The sequence below is a fragment of the Akebia trifoliata genome, unplaced genomic scaffold (assembly GCF_017979445.1).
Source record: "Akebia trifoliata isolate Shusen 1 unplaced genomic scaffold, ASM1797944v1 Contig00478_ERROPOS124522, whole genome shotgun sequence".
Lineage (NCBI taxonomy): Eukaryota > Viridiplantae > Streptophyta > Magnoliopsida > Ranunculales > Lardizabalaceae > Akebia > Akebia trifoliata.
This window is the reverse complement of record NW_028237025.1, coordinates 75,448-95,000: the sequence shown is the minus strand read 5'-3', so window position 1 is coordinate 95,000 and position 19,553 is coordinate 75,448. Positions and strand designations below refer to the sequence as shown.

The 19,553-nt window shown below is 35.9% G+C and overlaps 1 protein-coding gene across 1 annotated transcript; it reads left to right on the top strand.

The window, feature by feature from the left end:
- Nucleotides 1-4,908: 4,908 nt before the first annotated feature.
- Nucleotides 4,909-17,432, top strand: LOC147381453 (uncharacterized protein At4g15545-like). Its single transcript, XM_086430391.1, has 10 exons — nt 4,909-5,396; nt 5,493-5,561; nt 12,342-12,395; nt 12,552-12,615; nt 13,264-13,341; nt 13,434-13,691; nt 15,842-15,887; nt 15,977-16,055; nt 16,167-16,298; nt 17,047-17,432. Exons 1-9 carry the CDS (start codon nt 5,103-5,105, stop codon nt 16,257-16,259), a joined length of 1,035 nt encoding a protein of 344 aa, XP_086286517.1. The 5' UTR covers nt 4,909-5,102; the 3' UTR covers nt 16,260-16,298; nt 17,047-17,432.
- Nucleotides 17,433-19,553: the final 2,121 nt, after the last annotated feature.

Below are 19,553 nucleotides of genomic sequence, written 5' to 3'. Positions count from 1 at the left end.
GATTGACTTGGTCTTTATTAGATTAGGGTTTTAATTAAGGTTTTGACTTAAATCTTATGAGATTGATTTGGTTCCTTTAGATTAGGGTTTTAATTAGGATTTTGACTTAAGTCTTATGAGATTGACTTGGTTTAGATTTTTAAATTAATTTTATTAAGGTTTTACTTTATGTTAATTAATATTTTATTTATTAATTTTAAAATTAAAAATTAAAAAATTATCATTTTGCCCCTGAAGAGAACTTTTGCATTTCAAGTCAGTTTTTGATGTTTCGGGATGTTTTGGAATCGATTTTTCGTAAGAAATTCAATGGGATTATTGGTTTGTATTATTTACGAAATTTTTTGGCATGAAATGATCGTGAACCCTATGAGGGGTATTTTCTTAATTTTGTCGAATTTGGTCAAAGTTGGCGAAATGATTTATTTGATTTTGTTTTGTTGTTTTATGTGTTCCAAAGGATTTTCCTAAGCGTAAAGGGTCTCTAAGGATGTTTTGATGTTCGGGGTATTTTGATAATTTGATAATTTTTTAGTGATTTTTATCGTAAAGTTTTTTTTGTCTGCAAAATGATGATTTCTATATTTTTGGGGTCATATTTTCCTAACATAGCGTAATTTTTACAGCTTTGTTAGTTTGAGATACCTCATCCAAATTTTTGAAACATATCTAGTAACAAACAAAAACATTGGAATAATCATCCATCATTGGGAACGCGATCGGATTGGCGAATTAATTAATCAGGTGAGTGCAAAAATGTGGTGTCTACAAAGTCAAACCACTTCAGTATATGTCTGTTCAAGAGTCCAAAAATCCCATACAAGCCACATCATTGGTCTTTGTAGACACGTGATTTTCGTCATTAAGACGACCACATCTACGATGAATTGGAGTCGTCACCATTCAAGTTGTAAGTGGGTGTGAATGGTCACCCGATGTATATTTTTTCGAAAATGACATTTTTGGCATTAGTGACTCGAGATGGATAAGGGACTAATCTAATCGAACCTAGGGATTTGGGTAAGCAGCTTGGTTGGAGAAAGGCACCCTTTACTTCCCGCCAAGTGGCAGTAATCTCTACGTAACTCGATCCTTTTGATTTAAAGTAAATAATAAAAAATGTACCACGTAGGTGCATTTGTATCCTAGATGGGATTCATTTTTGGCTCAATCATAGGATCATCTCATTGATGGAGATGATCCTTGTAAATCTAAGCCTTAAAGGCCATTCATTTAAAATAAAATAAAAAGGAAAGGAGGGGATTTTAGAAGAGGGAGGAGGAGAGGATAGAGAGAGAGGGGATGCTTTGAACCCACCTTGAGTCTTCAAGATCACTCTTCTTTCTTTCTTTCTTCTTCTCCTTCTATGTTTCTTAGGTCCTTAATGGCATATGAGAGAATGTACTTTTTTGTCTTGGTAGAAGATTAGTGTGAGATTTGAGGAGAGAAGAGGAGAGATTTTAATTTTTTTTTGTAAGACTTGATAAAACTTGGTAACCATTTTTGGGATGAGGGGAGGGGTATTTATAGTGTTTGGAGGATGATTTGAAGGGTATAATGGGGTTAAAGGTTGAAAGAATAGAAAATGGCATGGGTTTTAGAAGTGAAGGGTATGAAATTTGGAGTGTAAGTGAGGGTAGTTGTGTAAATGAGGGAAATTGATTGTATTTCAACCCAAATGGTTTGGATCCTACCTAAATCCATTTGAGTAGAATGTTTGGTGGGATGAGATGAGTGATGGTTGATGGGGGAGTGGGGTTGTTTGGGGAATGAGTGTTAGGTTGGTTGTAGAGGTGAGGTGTTTAGATTTAGGAGAATGGGTTGTGTAAGAGGTGGGTGTATTGATTTTTGGGAGGAGAAAGGAGATGGTGCCATGTGGCAATCATGATGAGAGGGTGAGGGAATGAGATTGGTTGATTGGTTGATGGGGGTTGTTTGATTAGAGAGAAGGGTGTGGGTTAGTTGGTTGATGATGAGAGAAGTATGGGTTGAGGTGATTTTGTTGGAGTGTTTTAAGGGAAAGTGATGGGTTGATTTGTAAGGAATATGGGTGGTGATATGGATGGTTGATGGTGTTAGAGAATGGTGATGGATTAGGGTATGAGTTGAGGTGTGGGTGGTTGATGATGTTAGAGAATGGGGATAGGGTAGGTTAGGGTAGGGTATGGGTTGAGGTGATTTTGGAGAGAGGTGATGTGGGTTAGATGGAGTGTTTAGAGAATGGTGATGGGGATTGGTGATTAAATGAGGAAGGTGAAGGGTGGTGATGACATGTGTCATCTTTTGAGGTTTGGGAAGGTGATTGGTTGATGTGGGTAATGGATGATGGGTTAGATAATGTATTAAGTATGGATAGTCGTTTGTGGATTTTTGATATATTGGGTTTGGGCTTTTTAGAGGGTTGTGGGCTATTTTGATTTGAATAAGATTCGTTTGTGGGTTGGACTTTTGAAAGTGATTTCCATTTAGGATTTGGGTGATATGAGAACAATTTTAGGTTAAGCGTAAAGTGGGAAGTTGATTTTTGTAGATTTGAGGGTCCATGGGCTTTGAATAGGTTTAGGGTGTTTTACGAATTCGAAGATGGAGCGGTGGAAGGTAGATGAAGGGTAGGTGTCCCAAGTCTCACATTTTCTAATTTATTAATTTTTTTGGGTTTTTGAAATCATTGATTTGATCAAAAACACCACGTGTTGGCAAATCAGACTTTTTGGGCTCGTTGAAGATTTTTATCGATTTTGGATGTAAGTGTGGAGTGGGGAAGGTTGGGACAACGTGGGATGAATCCGGTCCCTTTGATGGGTCCTTTAGGCCATTGGGTGGTCTTGGGGGCATCGATTTAATCAAAACTATAATTTTTTAATGTTTTGGGCCTTAGAGGCCCGTTGGCCTATTTTGTCGGAAAATCAATATTTCGAATGAAGCGGGGTAGATGGGAGTATGCCGAATCTTTTTGGTGAACCTACTAACCCATTAAGAGGTGTTAGAGGCTTTGATTCTGGCGAAAATGTCATGTTTCGATGATTCGGGCCATCGAGGCCCGTTGGCCAATTTTATTGAGACATTGTTACTTTTTATCCCTTTCGAGTGAGGGCCCGTTCAAATTGGGGTGTCTTCAGTCTTTATTCAAAATCAAAATAAGTTCCCGTATTGCATTCGGTTCTTTCCTTTATTCAGCAGTTCTTATATTCATATAACATTTTTATTTAAATGAGAGAGTTCCTAGATGATAAGCTTGTAAAATTGGGTCTTCATTTTCTTCAAATTTGAAATAAATTTAAATGATGACAATAAAGCCTAAAATAAATAAATAAATAAATAAAATTAGACTAAAGTTTAAAGTTAAGAAGTGATAAAATATATTAAATTATGCAAGTCATCAATAGTCGAGAGATTTGGCTGATTTTTATGAACGAATCGGCAATTAAAAAAAGACTTGTTAACGATACCAAATACTTAAATTCCAAAAAAGGAATGTGTTCAGATGAATTTAGCATTCACATGACTTTTCCAAACACAGTATAAATCTAAGTTAGACACTAGTTCAATTATTGTTGCGAGAAATTCAACATAGATTTTAATTTCTAGAGGTATTCATGGACAATGGAAGATTATTTTTATACGTGTAGTTCAATACAGAGATAAGACTTCCTAGCCAATGATTTTTGAATTTTTTTTTTTAAGGTTTTCCCATACTTCATAGAAGGTTTCGGATCCTAGGGTTTTGTAGAAATCCCATCTGTGAGGTTGCATTGATGAAACTTTTTCACATATTGTTCAGTTTTACGTCATGTATGTAATTTGAATTTATAACTTGGGTGTTATCAGATTGTGGTGATGGTTGTAGGTGGTGCAATTTTTGTTTAATTAACTAAATAGAAGAGGTTTATGGAGATGGAGATGAGGATGGATCTGAAATGATCTTTTTCTAAACTTGGTAGTTTCAATCATCCTACTTCACAAAGATGAAATTGGTGATGTTGCCAATTCAAAAAAAAAAGATGAAGCCATTAATGGATAGCTTAAGAAAGAAAGAATTGAAAAAAAAAAAAATGCCTTGAAGAAGTGGAGAAATACTTTTTTCCAATAAGATTTATATCCTAAAATGTCACTAGTTGACAAAGAAGGTTTTGGATTTGAATCATGTGCCAATGTTGGTTGTAGTCTTTATTGAGGTGATTGAGGAAAAAGATAAGGATGTAGATTATGATAGCATGTATTTGTGATGTATGTGCTATTAGACCCACAAAATAACCTACATCATAATTTTATTTATTATATATTATATTTATATTTATAATATATATTAGAAAATTTGCAAGCCAACTGGCTCTAACCTTGTAAAAAGGTCCAAATACTTTTAGATCAAATCAGGCTAAACATAGATATATTTTATTTGGTCCAACCTGACCATTTTGATGCATCGAGCTTCAACAATGATTTTGAAGCCACACTAAAATCTAATCATTCATGGTTTTGGCCTATTGACAACCCTAGTTTCAATGTGAGATAATCCCTCTCTAATTTCATCTTTTGACAGAAAAGGATATTCCCATTATTGTGTGTAAATTATAGTTTCTAGCAAATGATTTTCTTGGAAAATATTGAATCAAATATGGGCAAATCGTTTTTTCTTGTTCAAATTGATTTTCCCACAGATTTATCTAGTAGTCAAGCAAGGCCCCACTCTCCCACCCTCAACCCTCCACCTTTTTTTATTTTTTGTTTAAATTTAAATTGAAATGTAAAGTTATTAAAGTCACTTGGAGGGAAATACGAAAAAGATTCAAACGTAGACGACCCCCCGAATGAAACATGCCAACAAAAGGACATTAATTAAAATAATAATATATATATATATAAGTGAGAGAAGGTATAATAAATAAATAAATAAAAACCCATCACGTATATATTCCATTCCAATTTACCAAACGCTTCCTCGGTAGTCGTGTTTCAGCCTCAACCTCCTTCTTGTCCCTGTAATTCTGATTTTTTTTTTCTCCAGCGTTTAGAGTTTAGGGCTCATAAAAGCTTTTTTTTAGGGTTTTTAATTTTTTTAAAAAAATTCGTTTTTAAGGGATTCGATTTCGAAAGCAAAGAAGATGACGCATAACAGCAATTACAGCAGTGGAAGCGGTGGCACCGATTTCCATTTACCAGACGAGATATTATCTGTGATTCCAACAGATCCGTACGAACAATTAGATTTGGCAAGGAAGATTACATCAATGGCGATTGCATCTCGTGTTTCTAAGCTCGAATTGGAGACTGGGCGTTTGCGACAGAAGCTTTCGGAGAAGGATCGGGTGATATTAGAGTTGGAGGAGAGGGTTTTGCAACTCGATCAGGCATATCAGGAGGCTGATCACCGATTAATGCTCGTCAATGATGAAAACGTAACGATTTTATTCTCTCTCTCTCTCTCTCTTTATATATATAATCATTTCTGAGAATATTGAATTGATGGTCTTTTGTTTTTGTTTTTTTTAAAGATTAAATTATCGAAAGAACGAGACTCGCTCTCTATGATTGCAAAGAAATTGAACAGGGATCTGGCAAAGGTAATAATATTCACTTTCTGCCTGCCTCCTTGATATCTTGTAGACCAATCTTTATTTGATTATTAGTTTTTAATGGTTCCTGCAAAACTTGGAGCTCCTTTATCATTGGATCTTTATTTCTGTTACTCTAAAAAATTGTATTTGAGTGGATTTATACATATAAAATTTAAAATAAAAAAGCTAAAGTGGAAAATTTCAGAGTTCTCATACATGTGGTTTGTCCCTTCACCACAAGATTATGCACTATTCAACAATCATATAATATGACCACCATGTTGTACACCCACAATGTGGAGCCCACAATACAGCTTGAATTCTACACAAAGTCGGATTCCAAATTGCTCAACTCATGTAATTTGATGGAAAATGAAACATCATGTAGCTCTGCTAAACTTCATTGAAATATGAAACCATGCTGATTGATTGGTGGAAGAGTTTGGTCACCCCTTCAAAGGGATCACCTTTGATTGTACATGGATCTCACTCCAAGATATAATAACATATGACACTAATGGAGTCAAATTTCCCAACTGCTTCTACATCAAGTGTTGCACAATTTATGTTGAAACTCATCACTCTGAAACCAAGGAAAGATAAAGCAGCTATTTAGTCGTCGGTTGGTGGCAAGTTTTTGACTTTCTATTTCAAAGCCTATCTCATAAAAGTCTTGGTCGTTAAAGCATGTATGCACTGGTTCCTTTTTTGAATCCTCTAAGAAATTAAATCCCACACATTTGAAGGTCTCGCCATGAGACCCATGACATAGATCCTCATACTCCTGAGCAAAGAATTGTTGCCTATATTGCATGCTTGCAAGAACAACAAATAGGAGGATGAAATTAAAAGGTCCTACTCATTTGAGGGTGAGATGGATGAGGATGCAAAGAGTACATTTCTATTAAGCTTTGAGGGTGTATCAATCGATGAAAAAATTTCACTGACCTTGATGAAAAACTGGTGGGATCATGCTTAAGAACAATCATTACAACACCTTTGACAACAAAATGTGGATCCTTGTGGCTTGAGGAAAAAAGCAAGGAAAACACGTTTAGCTCCAAATGGAATGCTTCAAAGGATAGACAAAATGGTATAGTTTGCTTTTAACACCTCTACTGAAGAGAAAACCAAGACTTATTCCTTAAAAGGTTTGAATATGCCCTCTCAACAAATCATCTTGTACATGGATGGATAAGGATATGTTGCTATGGTTAAATGAATCAGATTTAATGTAGACAAGGTTCACTTGATCTCTACCTAAATAAAGCTAATGGCCATTTGGTTGCCGTTGCATTGAAGAGAGATAAGAGGAGAAAGGGCACTAAGGAAAGAAATGGGAGAGAACTTTATAGTGATTAATAACGCGAGAGTCAATGTGAGAATTATCTTGGGCCTAGGGTTTTCTTAGTCCAATCTCTTCACCATGTTTGGATCCCCTATTAATAGGAATATTTAGTATGGAAAAGTACCCAATCATTCGAAGTATGTTTTGGGCTCAAAATGTGTATGTCCATACCTTATTCCAAAGTTATGGGCTCAAGATGTGACGTGCATTTTGTAAGGATATAAATATCCCTCTTGTAACTAAATTATATTGTGGGTGTCGTCAAAGCATTCTTTGATAGTTGAAACCTTTTTTTTATAGGTAACAAAATTTATTGATAAAGTGGTCAAGAAGACTAACTAAAGGTTACATAGAAACTAGGCTAAGGAAAGGAAATAGAATAGATCCAAACTCATCTAACAACAAAATCATCGAAAAACACTCCCCTCAACTCCACAAACAACTTACACGAATAAAATAAACAAGAAGGTATCGAGAAAGATAGAGATGAGGCTTCCATTCCCCTTCCTTCAAAACACCTACTATTTCGCTCCTTCCATATCCCCTAGTACTATCTTAGCATCTACAAAAGAGACTCCTCACTCTAGCCAAGTCTGAAACAAAGCCAAAACTGAAGCATGCATACAACCCTTCATTATGAATCTACCAAGGAAGAAACTCCATAGTTGTCTCGAAAAAACTAAATGGAGAAGCAAATGATCAATTGACTCTTCATCCCGAAGACAAAGCAAGCATTTGGCCCTTGCACGCCTCTTCTAATGAGCTAGTCCATGGTTAGGGACTTCCTTAGTATGGCACACCAAATAATGAAGGTCACCTTCGAAGGAACTTTCTGACCCCACACGTCCTTCATTGGGAAACTAGTACTTGAAGCTACGACTTGTAGAACGAGCCTACTGAGAATACCCTAGAAGTACTACTTACCCAACAAAGCTTGTCTCTCGCCGTGTTTTTTATTCTAGCCCCATCAAGACACTATAACAGTCGTGCCACTCCTTCCAATTCCCAATTATTTAAATTTCTTCTCAAACCCAGGTCCCAACCTCCTACTCCCTCATCAACATTCCAAAAAGAACCCATTGATTAGCCCTTATTCGTAGAAAGTAAAGCTAGACGAGGGAACCTCTCCACGCACCAAACATCTTCCCCAAAAAGAATTCTTCCCCTCGAGCCCACTACAAATCTGATTCTCTTCCTAACTCCAAGATGGTTAATTTGTCAAGTAGTGTGCTCTCTAAAAAAGCATCATTCACAATCATGACACTTTCCATCCGTGAAAGCATTATGTAGGGAAGTGCCAACAAGGGCTTCTCCTCCACATAGTATACATACCTCACCTCCAAGCATCCCCAATGAACTAATGTGCACTCATGTTGTGTCATGGGGCCAATAGGAGGCCAAGGATTTAGTCCATTCTAAGCATGCCTTGTTTACTTATTTGAGGTTTCGCTCATTTGCTCTATGGCATCTCCATGACACTTAGTTGTCGTCATTGATGCAATGTGGTGCCCTCATGACAATCTAGCTGGCACCATTACACATCCAACGAATTGCTCATTGGCACAATCCTAACCTTACTTGTTTTCTTTCGAGTACAAACCTAAACTTTTTATGATCATCCTTGACATGAGGTTAAGCTGTCCATGTGCAATAACTATTCTATTCTTTGAGACAAGCTTAAATTACCTTTGTTGAAATTAAAACTATCAATGGCAACCTCCATCTATAGTTTTGACATGATAAGACAAATTTTCAAATCAACATTAGGGGTGGCAATCTCAACATGACCCACAAACAAGACTCGAAAACGACACGAAGTTAGTGGGTTTGGGTCATAATAGTGTCAACCCGTCTAACACAATTATTAAATGGATTGGGTTTGGGTTCTAGGTGTCAACCCTCTTAGCCCATTTAGACAGGTTTAGTTATCCTGTCATTAACGTGTAATTTTAAATATATCAACAATTATTTAAGAATCGTTTAAATTACTCATTTTTTTCTAGAATTTCCTAGAATTTTTTCATAATACATTTTTTTATATCGAATTCTATAAAATATAAAGGGTATTTTAAGATATTTTAACTTAATAAATGGTTGAGCTTCAGTTTGGGAAAGAACAAACACTTTTCTTAATAAGTTATTTATTTATATTTATATTTTTTTTTACTCCATTTTTTCATTAAAATCTAGAGGTATGTAGTGTTTGATTCCTAATATTGGCAAAATGACCCTCAGTAAGATTTAAGATCTTACTAAGTAAGGCTATTATGTCTCATGTGATAATGACATACACTTTGCTTAGCCAATAATCATAATAATAATAATAATAATAATAATAATAATATTGAAAAACACTTTCCTTACTAAGTAAGGAAAGTTTTAAGACCACAGCACATTATGGCATCCAAAAACATGATCAAAAGAAAGTTGTTTTTCACCATTGAACTTAGTTTACGGTTGTGTGACTTTATTTAGAGTAATGATATTTTACTTTTTGGTGGTGGAAATGGAAGTTATTTTTTTCAATAAAGATTAGAATTTTATTTAATAGATTAGATATGGGTTGGGTCAGGTATACCTATTTGTAAATGGGTTGGGTTTGGGTTTAAGTTTTTGACATAATTATTAAATGTGTTGGGTTTGGTAAATTTTCATAATACCCTTACCTCAACACGACATGAACATGACCCATTGCCACCCCTACTCAACATGTGTTGTGGTTTCCAATCAGTCAATCAACCTAAGGCTTCGTGGATTTTCATTTTGGTGGGAAAGTTCTTACGTCGGAGGTGGAATTGTAGAAAAGTACAGTGATTGAAGTTTTTACACTTCTAATTTATCACATTCTGCCAAGCAGCTAAAATTCAATGACAGCAAGCTCAAAAGTTTGTCATTGATTGAACAAATGCGTGCTTTTTAGTAATTCTGATGAATACACCCAAGTTGAGTGAAATTAGGAGTCTTCAACCACTTATAATTGCCCACCTATATAAGATGCAAACTTTGCATTTTGGCTGGTGCTGATTCCATCCTTTAGTTCTTTAGTTTAGTGAAACACCAAACTAAGGCTATTTGGGATTCCTAGTCAAATCTCCATGGAATGGGGAGTGTTTTGATGCAATTTAGAGGCTCTGAAAGGCATTAGGAAGGTTGAAGATAATGCGAATTGAGGCAGTAAGAAAAAATCTGAAGATACATGCCTTGATAAAAGATATGGTTCTCAGTGTCATTCAAATACTACAATATCGATCATATGATTTAAATCAAATCTTAAACCCAAGCAATGCATATTTTATGTCTGAATACCTTTACATCAAAATTTTACAATTTTTTTTTACCAGTTTAGTACTTTTCATAAATTTGAATTTTACAATTCTATTATTTTACTCTTATGAATTTAAGTTATGTGGGGTGACTCCTATGTATATATCACACAAAAAAGTATGTATTTTACTACTTATCTAATACCACCTAATTATTTGGAATAAGGCTTAATGATTATGGCATAACATGGTGACAAGTATTTCATGTCTGTGCTTTGATTGGGATAGTTGATGAGGAATCAAAATTTGTTTAATTTGACCATAAAGTAAAATAGAATGCAAAATGGACTGCCACATGTACTAAGGGGTTCGTGCCTATTAGATACCATTAGGTGTTGAGATGGCCACACATAAAGGGATTTTCAGCTAGGCTGGTGCCACTTTGATATATTTCTTTCTGGAAGTATCCCTGATCCCACTGATGAAGAGTGGGAATCGGGGTAGTTACTGGACCATACCACATGGTTCCAGCAACAACAAAAGCTGCAAAAAAGACAGCAGCGATACTACTGGAAAGGACAGTCTCACACCTGCAAGATGCCTCTTTGCACCAAGATTGCCTTCAACGCTTGTTGCACTATCTTTGTTCTATGAGCCGCCTATTACTCCACCAAAGTGCGCTCAAACCTTAACATCAGCATCCTATGCACCTTCCAGTGACACCATATCGAAAGGGGATACAAACCGGACTTAGGTTTGGGGGCCCCAAGGAGAGATCTTGGTAGGCATCCATGTCATTTGCCCATGTATTTTAGTGTGCATTCCAGTGGATGTTTCAGGGGAAATAGAAATATCTATTTTCGGGAAAATTTCCCTAGTTTGGAAAATCATCCAAGGAAGTAAAGGCAAAACTAGCTTTTCCTTGGGTTTGTCATCTCGACAGCTTTTCTAATAAAATTTTGATTTTCCTATTGATAAAAAGGCAAAACTATCAGCCACTGGGAAAGTAAACAAACAGTAGAGGGAATAAAGTGCTTCTTTTATTCCTTTTTTTTTTTGTGAGTGTGTGTTTGCGGGGGGGGGAAGGAGTGTTCTTTGGTGAAATGAGAATCCCCTTTAGGACCAGTTCCCAAGTTTGATTTGATGTTATAAAAGAAAGGCTTGTCGGTGTGTAGCTCCATTGTTTAGGAAGGAGTAGAACTATCTTGGGACTTTCGGTTGAGGTTTCAATAATTGGGACATCCAAGAAACTGCTAATCTTATCAATCTCATCTCCCTTGCTCTCAATTTTTTTATCTAGGGAGGATCGAAGAGTTTAGGCTTGTAGTCAAGATGGTAAGTTCTCGATCAAATCATTATATATCTTATGCTTGACTCTCCATCTTTTGTGTTCTTGGATCCTAAAATCCTATCCAAAGTACGTAGCCTTTTTTGTTTGTATTGCGGATTTGAACTCTTAACCGCCTATCACATCATAGCTAGGGGAATTGTATCTTTGGATTTTTTGCATATTATGCAAATTGAATGGTGAATTTGTTAATCACCTCTTAATTTACTTTGATTTCACTTGTGAGGTGTAGGCCCACTTTTTTACCTTGCTTTGTACCTCATGGTGTTTTCCTAGCTCTATGCTTCCTTTATTCCAAAGCTAGTGATCCAAGATCTTTGTTGACAAAGAGCAGATTCTATGGAAAGTTGTTCCTTTTGTGGTTGTTGGGGCATCTAGAAGGAGAGGAACAATAGGATATTTTATGCGAAGGAACACTCCCTTCAGGAGATCATATCTCTACTTTGAGCTTATCCTTTGTGTGTAAACTTTTGTTAGAACTTGAAGGAGTGTTGTCTGAGGATTTGTTGTTTAGATGGGACTTGATTTGCAAGGTGAACAGTTGATTTTGTCTTTGTACGTATTTCATTAAATATCTTTATCTATTAAAAAAAAATAGTGGATGCTTGTTCTGATTGCAAAGGTTGTGATGACTCCTTTTCATTTTTTTGACATAAAGTTGCATGATTGTTCTTGTAAGGATCACTTTTTGTTTGGTTCTTGATTAATGTAGACATCATCATAGTATTTCTTCAACACTGCCGTTTATCTAACAAAGATATCCTTCTCCTCTTGCCATTTTTTATTGGCTCACAATGATACAAACTAAACTCTAGTTGTTCTGACAGTTGGAGACATTTAAGAGGCAACTGATGCAGTCACTCAATGATGATAATTCGTCTGTAAGATTCTGAACTAGTCCAACCCAGTTGTAAATGGCTCTTATGATTCTTTTTCTGTGCAATTTTTTGTTTTTTTCATATGGTGCAAGTGTAACCTATGGATGATTATTGTTCCAAGAGCTTAGAACTCTATTTTGCTTTTTTTTTTTCTCGCAGCTAGCTGAAACTGTTGATATAGGGACCTGTGACCAATCAGTTGCCAAAGCCTACTCTTTAAAGGGTACATATACTTTGACGATGGGGATTTTGATTATTTGGAATATGTACCATAATGCTTAATAGCTGTAACTTTTTCTCATTATTGGAGGAGCCTAACTTATAGGGCATAAAATGGGTCAGATTTTATCCGAAATCCGAGTGATCGGAATCTAATTTTTGCGCGTTTGGACCCTTGGAGGAGACCCGAATGAAAAAATTGGTTGCATATGGGTTGACGTCCCTTGATCACAGTTGGATACGGATCCACCTGTATATCCGCCTATTGCTTTGAAAACTATATTTTTTTGTTTTTCAAAATCTCTTTATTCTACTACTTTAATATAACATGAATTCCCATAACTTAAAAAAATTATAATTTTAAAATAGAATAATATAGAAATTAGAAAAGAAATAAAGCAAGAAAATGTTGAATGGTCAAATATTTGACCTGATCGACTTGAATCAAGTAAGTCGGTTGGGTTGGATGCAGATTTAGTGAAAGCAAAATGGTTTTAGGTAATAGGATTTAAATAACAAATTCAGATCTGGATATGGATATAGTCAGATCTGACCCAAACCCGACCCATTTTAAGCCCTACTAACTTAGTTTACGTTTGTTGATGGTTTTCTGATATCAGTACATATTTATCTTAAATCCGTGATGCCTCAGATGAAGGAACAAACGGCAGCTACCTAGCAACCAATCTTGTGAGTGGTTCTACAGAAACGGGTAACCCAGCTGAAGATGGTAAGTGGACAGCCTCTTTTGTTGAATAATGCTCATGTTTTATAATTTTGGTGTTATCTTTGATGCTTTTTAAGTTGACTTGGGTTTTACAGCTTCAAGACATGTTGGACAGAGATTCTCTCTGACTCCATACATCACACCAAGGTTTACTCCAACTGGAACCCCAAAAATGATTTCTACTGGTGGTTCCCCTAGAGGATACTCCACTGCTGGATCCCCTAAAATGACCTCTGGCACCACCTCGCCCACTAAACATCAATATGAAGGACGGACTGTGTTGAAGTCATGGTACCCACCGAGTCAACAGTCTTCTGCGGCAAGCTCTCCTCCTCGTGGACGCCCATTGCCAGGTTCACCAAGAAATGAATCCCCTTAAGATTAGAACATCTTTACCATTATAATGAGAGAAGGCAGAGTTGAAGTGGTTGAACACCAAAATTTGGATTCCAAAAATACCTTCACCTTAATATTTGAATTTAATATAATCAGGGTAATTTTGGTCAAAAACCAATAAAATTGAAATCGCAAATCCCTAAAATTGCATTGAGTTAATTTTCAAAATTACAAAAATATATATTTTTACTATGTAATCTTCAAAACCACCATTTATTTAATATTTTAAATTACAAGTAAACCCTTCAGACAAATGTGTTTTTTATTAATAGCGAGGAAAAAAAAAACAGCAAACAAAAAGGAGAGGTCGAGCTGACCAACCCCAAAAAAGAAAAATAAGAAACAAAATGGAAACAGAGCACAACCACCGAGCTAAACCTTAGACAGATTACAAACAGACTCCTAGTGAACTGAGAAGAACACCCCTTTGAACTCCTTAAAGATCTTGCACCAAAAGAACAAAAGCCCAAGGATCGATAGACATAGCTCTTGAGATGATTGCTCCTTTCCTTCGAAGATTCTAGCATTTCTTTCCTTCCATACACCCCAAGTAATCACAAACGGAGTTAAGCTCCATGGCAACCTTTTAAAAGAATGAAACCCACTTTACAATTGAATCCACTCATCAAAAACTTCTCTCACGATACCCGGCATGCAAGATTCTACTCCAAACAAGGAGTAAAAGTGAATCCACATCTCTTTTGCCAAGGGGCAATGCAATAGGAGATGATTTACCAATTCTTCATTTAACAAGCACACGCAACAACAGTTCGGGACACAAAAACCTCTTTTCCTCAACTGATCAACCGTTAGAATCATTTTCTTCATAGCTGTCCACATAAAGAAAGCCACCTTAGACAACACTCTTGGGCCTGGGGCACGAAGCTAGGATTTTGCTCACGTGGGGGCAATTGAGAGTGGAAAAATTTGTGGGGGCAAACAAGAGTAATTTTTTTTTGTGAGGGCAATAGTGACATTTCTTTTATTCCTCAATATAATGTTGTCCTAGTAGTTCATAAATTCTAAAAGACTTTGAAAATTCTTGTGGGGGAAAGTATTCCATTGTCCCCAATGTAAATCCACCAGTGCTTGAGCCCCACACAGGCAGATGTGGAAAGGTTGGTTCCCCAGTCCTATTTAAATCATTATAAAAGTCCCTCACTGAGAAAAACCCTTTGCTATTAGTGTCCCAAACTCTCAAGTCTTCTCCTGTCGAATTTCTTGGCACGTTGTCTAAGCAAGTCAACAAGTCCAACATCTCCGGTAGCTCAATCATTAAGCGGCCTCCTAAACCCGAAGTCCCAACATCTACCACCTAAACCCATGAAAGCTTGCCACTGGGAGATTCCTTTTTCTAGAAATGGAAAATATTGAGGGGAATCTCTCCTTCAAAGGACCCACACTGCACAACGAGTCTTCCCAAAATCTAACCTTGTCACCCCTTCTTACTATAAAAGAAACCATTTTCTTGAATTGAGGCAGAACCTTAAGATACCTTTCCAAATCTCACACCCATGAGAACTTTAACTCTCCACTCTCCTACCTGAAAATGTCCTCGCCAAATTTCTCCGCAATCACTTTTCGTCAGTACTCTTCTTGATCAACTCCAAACCTTCGAAATCACTTCCCTAATAAAGCCACATTCAAGACTCCTAATTTTCTAAATCCAAGGCCCCCCAATCTCTTTACTGTGCATACATTTTTCCAACTCACCAAATATAGTTTGATTTTTTCCCTTCCCTATAATGCCACAAGAAGTCTCTAAACATTTTATCCAGTTTCAGCTCCACGCTCTTAGGCAACGTGAAAAGAGAAAGGAAATATATTGGGATTCTAAGCAGTACGCTTTACCAATCACCCTCCCTAAAGCCTCAGCCTTAGCCACTACCAAGAACAAGAAGGGGGATAAAGGGTCGCCCTGACGCAAACCTCGTGAACTCCTAAAGAAATCTTCAGGAGAGCCATTAACAAGAATGGAAAAAGAATGCTAGGAAACATACTTCATCATCAGGATACATGTGCTTTTGCAAATAACATTGTTTGATACAAGCATTTTTTTTCTTATCTAAGTATAGCATTTTCTTTATATGTGTTGTGATATTGTTAGCCCGCACTCCTCGGATTGATGGAAAGGAGTTCTTCCGCCAAGCCAGGTCCGTTCCGCTTGTTGAATTGAGATGCTTTACTTCAATTAATAATTGAGGCACTCCTAAGAATGTCTTTTGGAATTTATGTATTTCAGGACCCGTCTCTCTTATGAGCAATTCAGTGCATTTTTAGCTAACATCAAGGAGCTGAATGCTCAAAAGCAATCCCGGGAGGTATTCTGTTATTGACCCCTTCACGAGTTTTTTAATATTGTGCAATTGAGTCTCTTGGCCATGTATAATGCACACTGAATTAGAAAAAAAATGGTTATGTGTTTCATTCAGGAGACGTTGAGGAAGGCAGAAGAGATATTTGGCCTAGACAACAAAGATCTGTATTTGTCGTTTCAAGGGTTGCTTAATCGCAATGCTAATTAGAACTTAAAAGTATATTTTCCGGAGATGATTCATTGTTAGGTATTTCTACCTTCCATCTATCTCACACAAATTTATGTTTTCTGTTTAGTTAATGCTCTTAAATAAGTTAATTAGTATGAGGGAAGAGGACTGGTAGGATGTTGATGGGCTAATGCAAGTTAGGGGAGGATTGTGCTAGTGTACTCATTCATATTTCCAAGTGTGCTACAATGCTTTGAGGCTACTATACATTTAGATGAGTCTGAGATGGACTTTGGTTTGTGGGTGACATTAATTCACAATGAGAAAACTGGACTTGGAAATCTTCTTTCGAAGTCAAGTTCTCCACAATGGTACCCAGTTGTGATGTAGTGGGTATAGGCCCAAGTCATTATTGGCATTGTAATAAATAAACTAATCAAAAAATTCACTTTGGACGCTTTGCCATGATATAACATGTATTTGATAGATTTTTATGGGAAGATCCTAAGCATCATCTGATACTTTGATTTTTGGCCGGTGTGGATCATGTGTATGGCACAGGATGACATCTTCCTTCCCTCCCATCCTAATCCATATGCTCCTCACATTTGAGACCATGTATATGTTGATGGAAGCATTATATGACATAGAGCCCAAGCCAGCAACAGTTGTACCAAAAAAATATCTGCTTCATTTTTGTATTTTTTTCGAATGACTTTTCTACTCTTGTAAGATGCAGGTTGAATACTGAACACTCTCCCTAAGAGGGGGAAAAAGTGAAGATTTTTAAAGGAGAAGGTTCTAATTATATCACACTCACTTGCAGGTGACATGTGGCGTTTGACTTGTTATGCAATGTGCGAGAATGGCTTATGGGGAGCAAAATTGTTGTTGATCTGGATCTCATGCATTCTATGTTTGATCGATGGAAGTGTACAAATGAAGCATTGTAACACTGATTTTAGTTTGATTGAAAGGGTGCAAGTGATTGTAAATGTCACAAATGTTGTACAATTCTCTTCAATGTCTGCTTTGTTTGTTTTAATTAATGCTTTCCTTGAAGTTACATGCTGGTATGTTTTTAGGCATTTTTGTAGTGCCTATAAGGGTTAACATTCAGTCCATCAGGCAATGATCTCTAATCATCATCCTGTAAATGCTCACGATTGTTATGATTGCATGGAAATGGAAAAATGGTTGTCCTGGGCGTAATTCTAAAAACTTGAATCATTTTGTTTTGAAGAAGAAAACTATTATGCTGGATCTCTTAGAGCAAAAAAAATTATAATATTATTCTCTTAGAATAAACCCCAAAGTTTAAAACTCACCGATCTTTTTAGCAATTTTCCTATTGCAATCAAACACTGGCAAGTAAAGACCTTTATTTTAGAAATGGATAAATTTTGTACAGTTCAAATAATGAATTTATCTTTATACCTTTTCCTTATATAGATGGGTAAAGCCTGTTTTTAGTTAGTTCATTAACTTTTGATGCTGGCAGAATTTGAACAGGTCTCTAGTATTATCAACTAAAGGCTTTACTTAATGCTGGCAGAATTTGAACAGGTCTCTAGTATTATCAACTAAAGGCTTTACCAATTAAGCTAGCTGGCACCTACTTTTCTTTTAAATATTAGAATGACTATTGTTTTTATTTTAATTACTAAAATAAAATCTATATGATAAAATACAAGAGGGGTTGGAATTTAATTTATTTACAAATCTTGAGGACAACTTTAGTTCCTCTTCTCTTCTTTTTCAAAAGTAGCCTTTCGACTTTATTGTATTTCTTCTACTACTACCTTTGCAATTTATGTCTAACTCTTTTCTATTTTTCCAATGACTTCCCTTCAATTTTCTTGTCTTTCCTTTTTTACCTGTTTAACCCCAAAATAAGGATGCTCATGCCTACAAAATATCCTTCCAACTTATATATTACCTTCATCCAACTTTATTGTCTTTTCTTTTTTACCCCCTTAACCCCAAAGATGATGTATACAATCCATAGGCATGGGCAAACTCTAGTCTATATGATAGAGTATACTAGACCCTACTCTCTTTATCCCCCCATATAAAGAGAGATTGGGATTTTTTTTCCAAATTTTGATTTAGTATTTTAAGTATTTGAAGAAAAAAAAAAGCAAAATTTCATTGTCAAATCATCCAAAAAACATAATGTTGACTTATGGTCAAGGGCATAAACCTATATAACCAATTTAGTAGGTGGTTTTTTTCTAAACTACCTTAAAACACAACGGTTGTCCCCTCTTTTGTCTCAATCTTTATACTTCTTATGAAGAACGTATCTCGAGTAAAACATTTTTTCTTTATTGTCTTTTCACTTCTTCTTTTCAAAAATACCCCAACTTTATTGTTTTTCCTCTTCTACACATTTTCTAGGAATACTCCAACTTTATATAATGTCTTTCCTCTTTTCCTATAATACCCCTCCAATTTTATTGTCTTACATCTTCTCCCTCATTTTTTTTCAATCATACTCTTTTATGCCTTCAACTTTATTTTCTTTCCTCTTTTACTCCCCTTAACTTAGGGCTGGCAATTGATTGATTCAATATCAGATCAAAACTAAACCACTACCAATCCAAAATCTTTGGCTTGGGATCCAAATCTGATTGGATCAATGAAAATTTGAACCAAATCCGATCTAGTTAAGAATGGACTCAATCCAAAATTGATCTGATTTGGATCCATGGATGACGGGGAAGACAAATAATTTAAGGAGAAGTACCTAGGGTTTATGGGGGAGAGAGAGGGAAAAACGAAACCTATCATTCACATGAGATTAAGAGGGGAAGAAAGATGGGAGAAGAACATAGAAGAAAAAAAGAGATTTATCATCTTTTACTTTGTTGTGGAGTTGAGAGATTGTAGGTTGAGATTGAATTTTTATAAATAATTGAAGCCACGTGACAGAAGTTGATTCAATAGACTTTGAATTTGTAGAAAAAGAGGTTTTCATCTCTAATTTTGAGGTTGAAGGAAAAATGAAATTTCAAGTTTGAAGAAGAAAAGTTGCAACTCAAACTCCATGAGAGAGAGAGAGAGAGAGATCTAGGGTTTGTGTTAAGAGGAGAGATAAAGTTCACACACACATAGAGGGAGAGGGGAGATAAAATGTGTTTTCTATTAAAAATTGGATTGGTTCTTCTTCGAATTGAGTTGAGGATAATTGATATGTGGATCAATACGTGTCATATTAGAAGTCTTTTTTAGGAGTTTATATTAGGAGTTGTTCTTCGATTAGGAGTTTCTATTATGGGTTAAGAATTGTTCTTCAATTAGGAGTTTTATTATTTCAGGAGTTTCTATTAT